Source organism: Hippopotamus amphibius, chromosome 11, assembly GCF_030028045.1.
Source record: "Hippopotamus amphibius kiboko isolate mHipAmp2 chromosome 11, mHipAmp2.hap2, whole genome shotgun sequence".
NCBI classification, from domain to species: domain Eukaryota; kingdom Metazoa; phylum Chordata; class Mammalia; order Artiodactyla; family Hippopotamidae; genus Hippopotamus; species Hippopotamus amphibius.
The window spans coordinates 78,361,699-78,378,762 of NC_080196.1; the positions used below are offsets into that span (position 1 = coordinate 78,361,699).

At 37.0% G+C, this 17,064-nt stretch overlaps 1 protein-coding gene across 2 annotated transcripts in view; it reads left to right on the top strand.

Annotated features, from left to right (window-relative positions):
• NDC80 (NDC80 kinetochore complex component) overlaps positions 1–17,064 on the top strand; it is a 61,789-nt gene that overhangs the window by 30,691 nt on the left and 14,034 nt on the right. For both annotated transcript variants that reach the window (XM_057700516.1, XM_057700517.1), the window contains 4 exons: positions 3,609–3,698; positions 10,813–10,905; positions 11,428–11,558; positions 12,364–12,466. In XM_057700516.1, the coding sequence (XP_057556499.1) occupies positions 3,609–3,698; positions 10,813–10,905; positions 11,428–11,558; positions 12,364–12,466 (417 nt within the window). The remainder of the gene's footprint in view (positions 1–3,608; positions 3,699–10,812; positions 10,906–11,427; positions 11,559–12,363; positions 12,467–17,064) is intronic.

Sequence of the window (17,064 nt, forward strand, 5' to 3'; positions counted from 1 at the left end):
GCATCTATAAGTAAGAGTTTAAACTTTAGCATGTCCATAACTCAGGACTAAACATAGAAATATAGCACTGAAACTTTTTATCTTCTTGATAGTAGACATTTGCGCTATATTGTACCTTACTCTTCAAATTATAAAGCCTTGCCTTCCTCTCTACATACTTTACCTATTCAACTATCCGATAAAAGATTTGATTACATATAAAATAGACGCCAGGATTATAAAGACAAAATTGACCTGATCCTTGCTCTAAAGTTGCTACTAGTTCCCTCGGGGTAAAAGACATAAAAATGAAAGCTGTCTACGTGCTTTATTAGAAGTCTTTACAAAGCATGGTTACAAGATCAGTTCTTCTCAGAGGTGAGAGAAAAGAAAAGTCTCCACAGAGATGGTGAACATGGAATGAAATCTTCAAAGATGAGATATTTATGGGGGCAGTTTGTGGAAAAGTTTCAGACACAAGGACACACATGAAGGCGTGAGATGTAATAGAGCGTTAAGTAATGCCAGCAGTCAATAATGAGAAAAGTGCACGTAATTTTCAAATATGGCCAAGGATGTAACTTGGGGAAGAAAAATTTTCATTTCAACATCTCAGTTATTCACAGATTTTAGTATTTTAGTAAGTCCTCCCCCGCAAAAAAGAGTCAGTTTTCAAAACAGTTTTTAATAGAAGAATGTCAAAGTCTAAAGCAAATGCATTTGTTTCCCTTTAGAATCACTCATTGATCCCATAAATTATTAATTGAGTACATACCACGTTCCATACCAGCTAGATGCTGGAGGTAAAATACCCGGAAAGAGGAATTTGCTGGCGGTCCAGTGGTTAGGACTCAGCACTTTAACTGCTGGGCCCAGGTTCAGTCCCTGGGTTGGGGAACTAAGATACTGCAAGGTGTGCAGTGCAGCCAAAAAGAAACATATATACCCGGAAAGATACAGTCCCTACTTTCCCAGATTACAGTTTATTGGTTTGTTTAAATAAAGCTAAACTCATTTTTAATAGAAAAAAAATGCATCCAGTAAACATTTAATCTTTTACTGTATTGTTTCTCAAGCGACAGGTAGGTAGATAGATAGGCAGGCCAGCAGATAGAGTTTACTCACCTCTATTTTGAGTAGTTTTTCATGCTAGTTCAAGAAAACAATTTCCGGAATCAAATTGTTGTAGGAAAGATTATCTGGTACAAAAAGAATACATATGCTCAGAAAAGAAGGAAATTTTTTTTTTGCTCCCTGGAAATAGTTTTACCTAATAATAGGACAATAAAAATAGAGATAGCCTCAAGAAGATGCAGCCCCAACTGTTATCAGTATTATTTGGAGAAAAGTTCTTAAAGAGGTTAAAGAGGCAACTGCATCTTTCAAAAAAGAACAGCCAAAATTAAAACAGCAATGACTTGCAAAGACCTACTGAAAGCATAGTAATGTACAGGGTTTTCTTTTGGAGTGATAAAATTGTTCTAGAATGGGAGTACATTGTGAATGTACTAAATGCCACTGAGTTGTACACTTCAAAAGAGTTAATTTTATGTTAAATTAACATTTTAATTATTTCTGTCTAACCATTTTTAAGTGTGAGTTTTATCTCAATAAAAAAAGGGAATTAATGAAGTGCTGTGTTGAAACAAAATCAGTAAAATAGAGGATAAATATAAGAAACGCAAGCAGATAAGAGCTTGTTGGTGAACATGTGGAGATGTAGGGAGAGTGGCTCATCCACAGAGCATAGAAGCTCTGCGCCCCTTCCCATTTACCTTTCCTTATGCATCTCTTGTATCTGGCCATTCCTGAGTTACATCCTTATTTAAATAAACCAGTAAACATTTGCCTATTCTGGACACCCATCTTGCATTGTTCCTGGATCAACCCACCCCAGATCTCTCGCAGAGGTGTGTTATTGGGGAGGGGGAAGTATCCTTCTCCCAGGAAGTTTTGGCAAGCCAGCCTGGCCGGCTGGAAAACTACCACCGAGAGATCCTGGGACATCTGATATAAGCAGGCAAAAGGTAAGATTTCTTACCATGTCAGCCTCCCAGGTCTCTGACTGCAGGAGCTGGTGGAAGAGAAAGTGGTAAGAGTCCCTTTTCTCTCGATTTTGTTATAAGTCCTGCCACAAGAACTCAAGAAGGGTAGAGGGGGACATTTCCCTCTCCCTGAGTGTCAAGATCTTCCTCATTCCATTTGCATGTTTCAGGTCTTCTGCTGTTACAACAGAGTTAGAATGAGGAGCAAAAAATAAAGAAGAGGGACTTCCCTTGCAGTCCAGTAGTTAAGACTCTGCACTTCTGCTGCAGGGGGCACGGGTTCAATCCCTGGTTGGGGGAACTAAGATCCCACATGCCTCATGGCACAGCAGAAAAAGACAAATAAAAATGAAGAAGAAATATAAGCAGATAATTGTAAGACTAAAAAATTGAAAAGGGAATTTCCCTGGTGGTCCAGTGGCTAAGACTTTGCGCTTCAAATACGGGGGCCCAGGTTTGATCCCTGCTCAGGGAACTATATCCTGCATGCGTGCCACAACTAAGAGTCCACACGCCACAACTAAGAAGCCTGCATGCCGCAATGAAGATCCTGAGTGCCTCAACTAAGACCCAGCATAGCCTAATTAATTAATTAAAATTGTAAAGGATTAAGAGAAGAATGATGCATCTAGAGAGCATAGCATAAGAAGAAAACCTACATATAAGTTGTTTTCAAGAAAGATACATTAAACTAAGTATACTTATAAAATGTTTAAATAATAGCAGTGAAATTCCAGAATAGAGAAGCAAATCTAGAATTTTGCAAGTATTCAAAACCAAAAGCAAAGGGACTTCCCTGGTGGCACAGTGGTTAAGAATCCACCTGCCGATACAGGAGACACGGGTTTGAAGCCTGGTCCGAGAAGATCCCACATGCCATGGAGCAACTAAACCCGTGCCACACGATTGCTGAGCCTGAGTTCCACAACTACTGAAGCCCATGCACCTAGAACCCATGATCCACAACAAGAGAAGCCACTGCAATGAGAAGCCCGCACACCACAACCTAGAGGAGCCCCCACTCACTGCAACTAGAGGAAGCCTGCATGTAGCAACAAAGACCCAACACAGTCCATCTTCTAGGGGGCGGGGGGTGAAGGGGAAACTGAGACGAAGCAAGAGAGTAGCAGAGACATATATATACTACCAACTGTAAAATAGTCAGTGGGAAGTTGTTGTATAACAAAGGGAGTCCAACTCGAGGATGGAATATGCCTTAGAGGACTGGGGCGGGGAGGGTGGGGGGGACTCGAGGGGGGGGGGAGTCAAGGAAGGGAGGGAATATGGGGATATGTGTATAAAAATAGATGATTGAACCTGGTGTACCCCCCAAAAAAAAAATAAAAAAATAAAAAAAAAAAAAGACCCAACACAGCCAATAAAAAATTAATTAATTAAAAAACAAAAGGACGTTACACTCTATAGTTATAGAAATTGCATTAAAATTAGTTTTATTTTCTTATTGGTGTATTAACTTAGATTTAAAACACCATGGCTTTCCTTTTTTTCCTCCAAAAAATGCCTCATGACAGAAATTTTGTAATTACATAAGTCATACGTAACCCACATTCCTGTGTTTTATAGGTACCACTCAAGGAGCTCTTGAACCAAACTGAAGAAGAAATTAATAAAGCTCTAAATAAAAAGATGGGGTTAGAGGATACTTTAGAACAAGTAAGTAATTAAACAGAGTCATTATAAACAAAGATAACATTTTGTGGTTTCTGATTGCTAAGGAATGAATTTTTAATAAAATATTATAAAAAATGAGAATCAGGTATACCCTTGACTTAGAAACACTTGAAGTAACTTTTTAAGTAGCTTAAACGTTCTAAGCTTCACATATCATTGATGATGAAGTGATATGAAACTGAGTAAATCTCCCTTTTTTTCTAATGGAGAATTGCCTCCTTTAACTTGAGATAATTTAGTAATATTCCTTTTTAAATTAAGTAAAGGGGAATCAAAGTGGCTACCTTAAAAGTAAGTATCATTTGGAGTTAGAAGCTAACTAGTATGATAGATTAAGAGACTTCCATTTACCAGATTTTCATTCAGGACCATGGAATTCAGGGAAATTCAACTTTAAATGCCTATAAAATCTATTTCCAAAAGTAGTTTCAGAGAATTCCTGCTTCTGAGGTACTTGAAACATAATATCACCAATATACCTCAGAAAGAATACTATTGTATTCAGTAAACTTTGAGTAAACATTGTTTTGGTTGATTAAGAAAAGTTAAAAAACTCCTCCTCAAATGCAAACCAAAGGTATTGTTTATGTAACACCAAACAATTAAAGGAAACCCCTAGCTAATTCAACTCTTTGAGAACTATTGTGTCCTGGCTAACAGATTTCAAGATATAAAAGAAATCCTGTCTTTTCCTGAGAATAGAAACTTGTTTATGTTTTCCCATGTGGAAATAAAATCTATGCAATAACTTTGAAAGTAACTCATACTTTTTTTAATGTTGACAAATTTTTATCAAGATTTACTTTGTATTAGAAAGAATTTTTCACACCTCCCACAAATAGAAAAAGTTGTTATGTGAGTGAAGAGTTTCATGATACTATTGTTACTATAATTTGGGGTTTCTACAAATTTGTGAGTTTTGTAACACAATATGGAAAGAAGGTAGGAATTAGGACTGCTTTAACAGGTGTTCCCCAGGGGTGATGGTTATTTGAGGTAAGTTCTTCCTTTAGTCTTCTTCAGTTCCATTTCTTCTGGTTAGAATGGGCAGTAAACCTGAAGACTCAAAAAGCTGTGAATTTCAAGCAGTAAGAACCTCTTGACTGAAACATGTCTCAAACTGACTTGAAACTTTTTGGCCATAGGCAGGAAAATTTGGGTGGCGTGGGGAGGCAATTATGAAATGCCTACAATAGGCTAGGCCTCATTAATGTTCCAAAGATAAATAAAAAGCCCATTTGGGAAAGAATACTGATAATATGCAATTATGCTACTCAGATTTGTTTTTTTTTGCCAAACTCCTTTGGGCATAGAAAAAAATAGCAGGGAGGCAACTGAAATTAAGAGGTTAAACCATAATATTCGAGTAGAAAATGAAGGAATGGGACAGGTTTAAGAAATGTTAAGGAGGTGGGACCCAAGCATTTTGTGGCTGAATGAAAACTAGGAGAAAAGAACAATCAACAGTGACTTCCATTTTTCTGGTGTGGGCAACCTAGAGGAGGAGAGCTGAGTGCTGGGAGTGCAGTGGCCAGGACCATGCGGGAGATGTTGAGCTTGCTGTCTGTGGAACATAGAGAGCCCAAGTGAAGTCGAAGCAACAGATTCAGAACATAAGAGAGATATTGGGTGTGAAAGTACAGATTTTTAGGGTCTCTAGCATATACATGATTGTTGAAGCCGGGGATGTGGGTGATATTTCTTAGGGAGAATGTGTAGAAGAAAGTGGCAAAGGATTGGAAAAAGAAGGAAATTGTAGGAAAAGCACTTAGAAGAAGTAGACAAAGTAGTTGGAGAATAATCAGAAGAGGATATGCTATAAAAGCCAAGGTAGGGAAGACTTTTCCAGAAAGGAGTGATGCTGACTAATCTTATTGTGGTAAATATTTCAGAATATATACATGTATCAAATCATCTTGCTATATACCTTAACCCTATGCAACGTTATATTTGTTATATCTCAATAGACTGGAAATAAGGGAGTGATCAGTGATGTCATATGCTTCAGAGACTAAAAACTAAAACTATTTTTTTGATTTGACTAGTAGTTTAACCAAGTTAGGATGGCATAAGGTAAAATAACAATTTGAAATAGTAAAGGTTAAGTAGAAATTACTACAAGGGTGAGTCAAAAATTATCCACACTCTGGCTGTAGAATTTATTTTAAATAACTTTTACAAAAGACAAATATATCATTTTTCGACATAACCTCCTTGCTTTTCAATACATGTTGTCCATCTGTCAACAAGCTTTCGTACTCCCTCATTAAAAAATGTTTTAAGCTGAGCTGTGAGCCAGAAATGCACCGATGTCCTCATTTCTTCATCAGAAGTGAATCTTCACCCTCGTAGGGCTGCTTTCAGGGGACCAAACAGGTGAAAGTCCAGTGGAGTGAGATCAGGACTATAGGGAGGATGCCTTAACACCTAAAAACAAAGTTTTTGCAAAGTGTCAACAGTGTGGGCAGAAGGGTGCAGACGTGCCTTTTTGTTCAAGATCACAACGCCCTTGAATAGCAATCCTCTGCATTTAATCCGAAGTTTAGGCTTCAGCTTTTCAATAAGTATCTCTATCCATTCATACACACTTCTTTGTGACAAAACACTTTCTCCATACTGCGCACAAAGTCTTCGATAAATAACGGCACCAAGTACACCCTCAGACCACAAAAAACAAATCACTGCACGCTACTCTTCTTTCTTGCAGTTTGCAAGTGGGGCATCGATTTTTGCCCACACCATAGTTACAAATGAACTGATGTAACATGTTCACTCCTGCACAGCAGTGACTGGGGAGACGGTAGCCTTAAACAGAAAGTGCTGATAAGACTGTGGCCAACAGAAGTTTTAATATAACTGGAGTGTGGATAATTTTTGACTCACCCTCATAGATTAGAATAACAAAACTAATCAATCTGATAAGTACTTTAAAATAATTGCCAAAACCATTCAAGAAAAAGCAGGAAAAAACAAAATGAGAAATGGATACACTATAAATATGGAAGGAATTTATTTGAATTATGAAGTAATACAAAAATCTATCTTCAAGGAATTTTATTTATAAGGCTAGTGTAACCCTCATACCTTGACCTAACAAAGATATCACAAAAGAAGTAAATTAAACCAATCACACTTATGAATGTGTAAAGTTTAAATTAAATATTAGCAATTGAAACTTGTTTAGCAAATATTTTTTAAGAGTCTGCTATACATGCATGTACTGTAATCAGTGTTGGTGATGTAATATCTGACTTTCTGAATTCTTATTTTGTGTGGAAATGTGGGCATGAAAACAATTACTTTCATCCTAACACTTTTGGAGTGTAAATACAGCATGCTGTGGATTCTCGTAATACCCCTCTCTAAGATAAGCACAAGGTTCTTTCTGAAGGAAATGGTAGGTGAGCTGAGTTGTGAATAATAAGTGGGAATTGGCCAGTGGATACACGGAAGGATACACACACACACACCCCTACCCCTGAAGGCTCAGAGACCAAAGAGCATGGCATGTTAGAGAATTACAATGGGGGGAAAAAGGATTACCATGAGTTTAAGTGGGATAGGGGAGAAGCCTGGAAAAACCAAAACCTAACTCTGAAGAGGCTTATTTGTTCTTGCTTAGCAGTTAAGTTTTTATTCTTTAGGCAGCAGGGACCATTGACGGTTTTTAAACAAGGGAATAAAACCTGTGTATGTTAGTAAGCTCACAGCGTTGACAATTTGAAGAATAGGTTAGGGGTACTCAAGGATAGAGATCCAATTAAGAGACCTAAAAGTATCCTGAGCCATAAATGGTAAAGACTCAAACCAACTCCCTTGTAGTGAGGATAGAGAAAAGAGATTTAAAAATTGAAACAACAGGGAATCCCCTGGTGGTCCAGTGGGTAGGACTCTGCTCTTGCTGCTGAGGGCGTGGGTTCAATCCCTGGTCAGAGAACTAAAAATCCCACAAGCTGTGTGGTGCAGCTTAAAAAAAAAAAAGATTGAAACAACTTAACTTAGTGGTCCACTTGGATGTGAAGGTTAAGGAAGAGAGAGAAATTAAGAATGTCCAAGTGTCCAGCTTTGGTACATGGTGTTAAAGAAAAATTATTTATGATACTTGTTAGCGGTGGTAAGACAGACTTTATTCAAGAGGGACTATTACAGTGTAGTAGGTGAGAAAGACTGGGCTCATTCCAAATACAGCAAAGAAAAGTGGGAATTTATAGCCAAGGAGCATAGTGGGGATCAGTGGATGGGAAATTACTGGGAGGAAATATCAGGGTAAGGGGGGATTCTGGCTAAACCAACCTAACAGGTTCCTTGCTGAAGGCCGGCCAAGGTGATCAGCCATCACCTGGGGTGTGGTAGAGGATTTAGGATGGGAGATTCGGTTAAAGTGACTTAGCAGGATTCTTGCTTAAAATTGAATAACAGAGACAAACATGAAAGCCCAAAAGTTAGCCTAGTTGAGAAAAGAGTTCAGAAGATCCTGAGTAGTTTGGTCAAAGATTCTTTGTCAGTGGTGATGTTCTAAAGCTTTGATAAAGAATACCAAAGAAGGTTGTAGAACAGAGAATTTCAGGCTGAGATATGCTGCTTCGGGTCTCTGGGACATCAAAGTAGAGAATGTACACTAGGCAGTTGGAGTTCGGAAATAATATAGATACAGATAGATATTTTTAGCTTGCGTGTAATTACAGCCAGGAGATTCCCCAGGTGTGAGAATGAAGAGAGCTCTCCTAAGTGAGCAAATGAGACTACAGCCAAGGTGAGAATAATAGGAGAACATCCACATCCAAAGTACAAGCAGAGAAGAGAGAAATCTATAAGAAAGAATTAAAAGGACCTCCCAAGACTTAAAGAGGAAATCAGGAGTTTCCATGGTCTTAGAAACCAAGGAAGAAGGTTTCAGTAGGGAGTGATCAGTAACTACAAATGTTACTCAGATTAAGTCTGAAAGGTGCATGTTAGCTTTAGCCATCAAGATGTTCCTCATGACATTTGCAAAAGCAACTTCATGAACCAGAGGAGCCAGAAAGCATGTTACTGTGGAGTTTAAGTGGTAAAAGAGGAAGATACTGTAATCCGAATAGGTTATTCTTCGTGGACTACTACAAATCTATTGCAAATGTTTGAATCTAAGGAAAGGAGATGGAACAGTAGCTGGAAAGTGGTGTGAGGGAAAGCTTTTTGGGTTTTGTGTGTAGTTTGTTTTTTTATGGGAGGGGGTTAGTTGATTTTAAAGATGAAGGAAAGAGTTCAACAGAAAGAGGGTAAAGTTTAAAAAATTAGGAACAAACGGCATTGATGGATTTGAATGTGGTCCACGAAGAAATAAAAAGGCATAGGATCCAGAGAATAGCTGGAAGGATTACTTCTCTTCATGAAGAAAATGTGTGCCCTGCATTCTGAAACTGACTGTAAGGAAGAAGGAAAGGTCTGTGTTGGTTGGTTGGTTGGTTGGTTGGTTGGTTGGTTGGTTGGTTGGTTGGTTGGAGGCAGTCTAGTCTTCTCAATTATAAAAGAAAAAAATCATCTAATTAAAATGATATATTCTTTGCTTATAAGCAACTTGAGAGTTAAGAAGGAAGGGAGGGAGAGAGGGAAGGAAATTTGGAAGGAAAGAAAGGGAAGAGGGAGGGAGGGAGGAAGCCAAATATTAATAGTTCTTAGGGGTTGCAGAATTACTGGTGATTGTTATTTTCTTTAATGTTTCCCCCGTTTGCCACAATGGAAATGTGTACTTTTGTAATCAGAGGGGAAAATGTTTAATTGATGAAACTTTAGTAAAGCTGACATGGAAAGTAGAGTTGCTCAGGTAAGAGTAAGCACATTTGACCAACCATGAGGGCCTAGTGGACGTTCTGCTTATTTGGGTGTTGATTGGTCTTATTGAAGGTGAATTTAATGCAATAGTTTGTTTACTTCAGAAGTAGCATATCTTTAGACCTGAAGCAAAGTTTATAGCTTCAGTAACTCTGGTCTTTAAAATGTGGAAGGCAAGTGGTACAGAAAAAGTTCTTGGAGTTTTGAGTTCTGGGCATATGCTAGTTGCATGATGCTGAATAAACAGCATTCTTTCCAGCCCACTCTTCTCTCTTGTAAATAAGAAAGGATCATCCCTTATGAGGGACTTTGGGTGACTGAATGAGAAATACTATATGCAAGAAAAGAAAAAAGTACTATAATACAAGTTTCTTTAATAAGTTTGGTCATCTTATCATCCTATCTTTTGCCAAATAACAGTAGCTTCACTAAATTTTTCCCAAAACATATATATTTTTTTCATTTATGTATGTGTGGAATCATTCTTTTAAAGAAAGATGTTAACCATTTTCTGTTTCCTGTTGGATATATTATCATCTTGATCTAGCAGAGAAATATTCTGTATTAATTACCAGTGTCAACTGGTATCAGCACTTGTCAACAGGAAATGAACTTTAGAAACACTTTTTTTTTCTTTTTTTTTTTAGAAACACTTTTTTTTCCCCCAGTTTTGGTTTCAGCAGATGTTAAAGCTCAAGCTTGAATAAGATTAAATGTAGTTACTTTATTACTCTTTGGAAGAATGCATTGAATGTAACCACAATTAGCAAATATTATCAAAATCAATATGAATAGTTCTCTTTACATCCCAGAAAGTGAACACACAAATGAAAGCTAGATAACTAAAGTAGATAAAATCTAAATAAAGTGAGACTTTAAAACTAGAAAGCAAGACAATTTATATTTATTAATGAGTTAATATAAAAATATTAATTATATGTAATACTTGTATAATATATATGAAATCTTAAAAAGTATGCCCATAGCTACCAGTGGAAAAACAGATATTGGTATCTTTATTTTACTGAGAATTAAGCCAGATTTTTTATTCCTAACACCCTACTATACCACTCTGCATTTAAATATTATATGTTAAAAAACATGTCTTCTTGAAATAAACTTTTTTTTAGGAAATAATAAATTTGTAGGACAAATGAAAGGTAAGAGTCCACAAGACCTAGAAGAAATAGCATTTAGTTAGTTGATTGATAATATAAAAGTTTAACTTATTAAAAAAATTTTGATGTATAGTTATGATTTCTCAACCAAAGTTTTATTCCTCAAGTTAAATACAATGATAACCGAAAGCAGGAGGAGTGTACGAACTCTGAAAGAAGAAGTTCAAAAGCTGGATGATCTTTACCAACAAAAAGTTAAGGTAAGAACTTTGCCAGCTTGTATAGGTTGTCCAAAGCCATGTCATGATTGATGGACTAGGCACCTGTTCTGACAACATTCTGCAGTCTTTAAGCTGTATCCTGTAACATGCCTTTAGTTTAATCTTCTCATCTAAAGTTTATTGTAAGGAGTTATTTTATTCTGTTTTTCTAAATGACTTTTTTCTGGAATTCAGCTATTTTACCATAGAACATGTTTAGTATTCCATTAATATTTTATACTTGCATTTGTGATTCAGTATATTTCCTGTAGCACAGAATTGAAATTACCACTAAATGAATTCTGTATAGGCCTGTTGAAATGGTCACATTTATGTTTATAGTATAAGATTCCCAAAAGACCATTTAAAGTCTCTTGCATGTAAAGCAGTAAGCATCCTACAAATACAAATGATGATGCAAGCTGATTTTTTTAAATGCTTTACATAAATATTTTTTAATCCCCCTGGAGTATATAGAATATGAATATTGAAAAAAATGTAACCATGACTTTATCCTGATAGGAAGCTGAGGAAGAGGACAAAAAATGTGCCAATGAGCTGGAGTCCTTGGAGAAACACAAGCACCTGCTGGAGAGTGCAGTTAATGAGGGCCTCAGTGAAGCTATGAATGAGTTAGATGCTATTCAGCGGGAGTAAGTTCATCTCACCAAGATTTTTCATGTTTATTTTCCGTTTAATTACTTAACATTTCTGTAAAACTAGACCTGAGTTTATTTGCTTTATGTTATAGAGTTATTTCGGGGAAAGAGTGATGAGTAGAATTTAAGCAGAACAGCTTGAGATACTTGAGATACTTTCCCTAGACAAATACCTTATAGCTATTGTCCTCTATTGTCATTTCAGTCAGGCTAGGACTGAATAGTTAATCCACAGGCTCTATGTTAATTTATATTAAAATACAACTTTTTTTTTTAATGTTAATGGGCAATCAAAAAAACAACAAAAAAAATCTTTTCTTTGAGGTTGGAAATATAATCCTTAGGAAAATCACATCTCTTTGTTTCCTTATTTGTAGCCTAGGGATAGAAAATTAAGTTGAAGGTGTTTTTGGCATACAGTTTTTGTTTTTAATTTGAATTCAAATACCTAAAAGTAAGACATCTATTCCCTCATTCATATATATCTAATTTCTTGTCCCTGAAAGCATTTAAGTTTACAGTCCTTTTAGAGACTCAGTTAAACAATTAGCTCCGAAGCTTTATATGTTAAAGCATGAGGTTTTGGTGCTTTTTTGTGCTATTGCTTGCATGGGATCTTTGAAAATGTTTTCATTTCTGTTTTAATGATTGTGAACTGGACCTCTGTGAATTAGACACAGGGCAAGCAGCACATATACCAATCACAGCCTGGTTTTATTGAATATAAAAAGTGAGCTAGCTGGAACTGATATGTTAGGTTTTGTCCTAGACAATTCAAACAAGAGTCTTTATCCTACAGATACCAGCTAGTTGTACAGACCACAACTGAAGAAAGACGAAAAGTGGGAAATAACTTGCAGCGTCTTTTAGAGATGGTTGCTACACATGTAGGGTCTGTAGAGGTAAGTGTGTGAAGGTCTTAACTATATTCTAAGCAAGTTTTTTTAAACTTTGATGTATTTCTGTTTTATTTCTACAGAAATTGAATGATAAATGTTATTCCTATGGAAAAATATGACCTAGTAAAAATTTATCAGAAGAATCTTATATATCAGTGTGCATTTTGTGAAGTAATCTGTTTTACATAGGTTTGCTGTACAAACCAGCAGTTCATTCCTCCTCAGCCCACCAAGAGGAGTGAAAATATATGTCCATACAAAGACTTGTAGACAGGGACTTCCCAGGTGTTCCAGTGGTTAAAACTCCGTGCTCCCAATGCAGGAGGCCTGGGTTCGATCCCTGGTTAGGGAGCTAGATCCCACATGCCACAACTAAAGATCCTGCATGCCACAACAAGGAGCCCACATGCAACAACTAAGACCCAGCACAGCCAAATAAGTAAATATTTTTAAAAAAGAGAGAGAGACTTGTAGACAGATGTTTACAGCAACATTATTCATAATAGCCAAAAAGTGGAAACAACCCAAATATTTATTACCTGGTGAGTAATATACCCATATATTGGAATACAACTCAGCAATAAAAGGAAAGAAGCACTGATGCATGCCACAACATGAATGAACGTCAAAAACATTATGCTCTGTGAAAAATATGAAAGTCCAACTGTTTATAAAATTTTCAGAAAAGGCAAGTCCACAGAGGCAGAAAGTAGATTTGTGGTTGCCAGGAGCTGGGGTGGGAATAAGGGCAGATGGGCACAAAGACTGTGGTGAGGGGTGTGCAATTCTGTCACTTTATTAAGTTACTTTTCTTGTTCTCAAGATATATTTGTTTTTATTGTTATAATATACATACAAAAAATGGCATAGCCCTTAATAAAAAATAACCTGTTTTATTTGCATAAACAACATGCAATGATATTTATTACATCAACAGTATATAATGTTGTGCCAGGCCATAGTCTACCTACCGAAAACATATCAGTACGTTTAAGATTTAATTATGATTAAGATGAAAGAACATGTGTTAATGACAAATATTTTTCCTGTTACAAAGCAAGATTCAACTGAGTAAATTTGATGATCAAATTGGCTTTATTTAGTGATTTATGTTTCGGACAGCATCACATCTAGCAAATAAAAAGGAGCTCCAAGGAGCTACAGAAAAGAAAAAGTTTTTAAAGGCAGAGGGCGAGTGGGACAAAGTCATAAATTTAGGGAGGATTATTTTAGTCAAGGTGGCAAAGTCACCTCCCTTTTTGGGACAAAGATTCTATTAGGCAGGTTACCTCACTGGTGCTGACCAGGAAATTCCAGAAGGACCAGTTAAGATTACATTCCTGGGGTAGGTTGAAACTGCTTTTAGGTTAGATATTAAGTCCCAGTTTGGTGATGTGGACTTAGCACAAGTGACTCCATTTTTGGCCTGTTGTTTCTTTTAAACAATTCCACCCTTTTGATCACACTCAGCTTGTCTGAGAGAGGAAGCAGTGATCAAAATTTAAGGCATTAGCACCACTCTCAGCTTGCTTGCAGCTTTTGTTGATACTTTGTGTGGTATTCATAGGTCATGTTTTTGCTTAATCCCTGTGATATTCACAGATCCTGGCTCCAAGTTCACAGTCCTTGATTGAGTCATTCTCTTCATTTCTTTACTGATATTCCAGTCTTAGGGAGATCATTTGCTTGTTGGTTAGCAGCTGCAAACATGCATTTAAAACTTTTGAGGACTTCCCTGGTGGTGCGGTAGTGAAGAATCCACCTGCCAATGCAGGGAACATGGTTTCGAGCCCTGGTCCTAGAAGATGCCACATGCCACAGAGCAACTAAGCCCATGCACCACAACTACTGAAGCCCATACACCCAGAGCCCGTGCTCCCCAACAAGAGAAGCCACCCCACTGAGAAGCCAGCACACCACAACGAAGAGTAGGCCCCACTTGCCACAACTAGAGAAAGCCTGCATGCAGCAACGAAGACTCAACATAGCCAAAAATAAAATAATAAATAAATCTTTAAAAAATATAAAGCTTTTGAGAGGATGCAGTGCACTGGGGAAATCATTATGATTATAATAAGCGAGATAATCCCCAGTGTTTGGAGTGCACTTTGAAGCCATGGTCCCCAAAACCCAAACCAATCAAAACCAAATAAGTCAAAGAAAGACCCTGCTGAAGGAGTCGCCTTTTTAAGCCAAGTGGCTTGCTCAGTGATCTTATGTAACTGAGTTTCAGCTTCCCCAGAAGTGGTAATCCAGATGTAGCAGGTGGCATTGGCCACAGCACAAACAGTTCCTGGCTCAGCTAAAATATAATCAAGGGCTATCCTGTTATCAAGAACAACTTTGGCCAAAGAGTCTAAAGATTTTTGTTGGGCAGCTGTTGCTTTAGCAGCAAATTCCATAATGCTTTCAAGAGTTAAGGAGAGGTTCCTGATTATGGCCTCAATTGCAGTTACTCCTAACCAGGGAAATAGGGTTCTCTCAAAGGAATCAAATCCAGAGTCATGAATGCCTCCTGGTAATTCCCATTTGAGTCTGTGGTTCAGGACAGGAAAGGTAACAGCCACTGAGACCAGTAAAATTTTAAGGATCTGTAGAATAACCAGGCAGTTTTATTCTGGTTACCCTTGCCTTGTGTCACTTTCTTCGTATAGAGCCTGGACACAAAGTTCCCCAAGTATGGGGTTGTTAACTAGAAATGGGGAAACAGAACAGGGGGTCTGTTGCATCATGAACCTATTAGAATGTTTTGTTTAATGACAAATCTAGCAGTTTGAAAGGTTACCCCCCTTAACAGTGACCTGAGAGATATGGATAATGGCATTATCTCTTCAGGCCAATGCCAGAATAAAGGAAAGAAAGAGAAGAAGAAAGGGTTTCATATTTAGTTAAAGCATGAAATCTTGATCTGGCATCTTGGGAGGAAGCATTGTACCTCAGTGTCAGCCACTTCTCTTCCTAGTCAATACGACTTGAAGGTCTCCAGCGTTTATATGGGACCATATGTCAAGTGAAGCCTTCTTCAGCTGTGAGATGTGTATCCAAGATTCAATTCCCTGAAGTTTGGCTGCCATCTGGGTAGTGAGGAGGATCTATTAAATTCTCAGTGAAGGAAATTCAAGGCAGTCTTTGCTATTACTTATTCTAAATCAGAAGGGTAGGAGAAACTTGGAAATGTTAGTTTGAAGAGTTGTAGCCAGATATTTGAGGAGCTAGAAGAATTTAGGATCCAGTCCAATTTACAGAAACCTCAAAGACAATTAATAGGCCTGGAATCTAATATCTACAAAGGTGCAGGCATAACTTTTCTCTACAGTTATCCCTGTTTCTTTTTTCCAAGGGTAATCACTGTAAAACTAATATGTTTGCATTAAACTTGGCTTGATTATTTATAAAAGTGCAGCAAGAATAGTGATTGACCATATAAGTTCTTTTTTAGGATTGCTTTGCTGGAACATTGTAAGGAAGGTACCAGGTCAAGTTTTCAAGGGCCTTTATTGGCTCCGTAAAGTCAACCTTAATTCCTTAAAACTATCTAGTCCCATCTGAGTCTATGTACATCTCTGTCAAATATGACAATCCAATTAAAACGTTGGTAATATAGCCAATGTTTCCAGTCATGTCCTGTTACAAAAAGAACAGATTCATGCTGAACTTACGCAAGTAACTTGTTGTTTTGTTAAATTGTCATGAAAAGAATAGTTAAGAGTTTCTGAATTCTGGAGTGTTCAGATAGGGAGAAAATGTAAATGTTTCATCTAGTTTACAGAGGTATACTTTACCAATTGCTGTAAGTCATAGATGGCTTAAGTGAAAAGCTTTCTTTAAATCTGGAAAAACAAAAAATTAAGAAACCAGAAATTTGGACTTCTCTGGAGGTCCAGTGGTTAAGACTCCATGCTTCCTGTGAAGCGGGTGCAGGTTCAATCCCTGGTCAAGGAAGTAAGATCCCACATGCAGCAAGGAGTGGCCAAAAAAAAAGGAAGAAAAGAAAAAAGGAAACCAGCAATGTTTTAAAATAAAGTCATAAAAATTTTAATCATTCTACCTCAGTTTATTCAGTCCCGTGTCATTAATTCTTGTTCTGCTTGAATCCAGTATTTCCATTAGTTCTAGAAATTCTTACACAGTTCATTTTTATGATCTTAAAGTTATTTGAAACCTGTACTTCTCAAAAGTCCTTTCCATGAATCTTCTTGAAGATGAAGGACTTTTGTAGGAACACTTTTATAAAAGCATTTGAGGAAAACAATAACTGTCTATAATGACAGACTTTTTTAAAATGCCCATTGTTAAAGATCTAATAAGAGTTTATTATAATGGAATTGACAACAAAATTTCTTTATCAAAAGGTTTTAAGATACTTTGTTAGATAGGATCGTAGGTCACAGTGTGAAACAATACTTAAGTTTTTTATCTAACCATAGTGACAAAGTCTTAAGAAGGCAAATACAGAAAGTTAAATAGTTGCTAAAACAAGCAAACAAAACCATGGCTGTTTTAATGGGGAAGACTCAATTTTCTTAAGTGATCAAAGAACTAATTTAAAAAACATGAAACACAGGAAATTATTTTGACTACAAAATCTTTCTTTTCTTGGC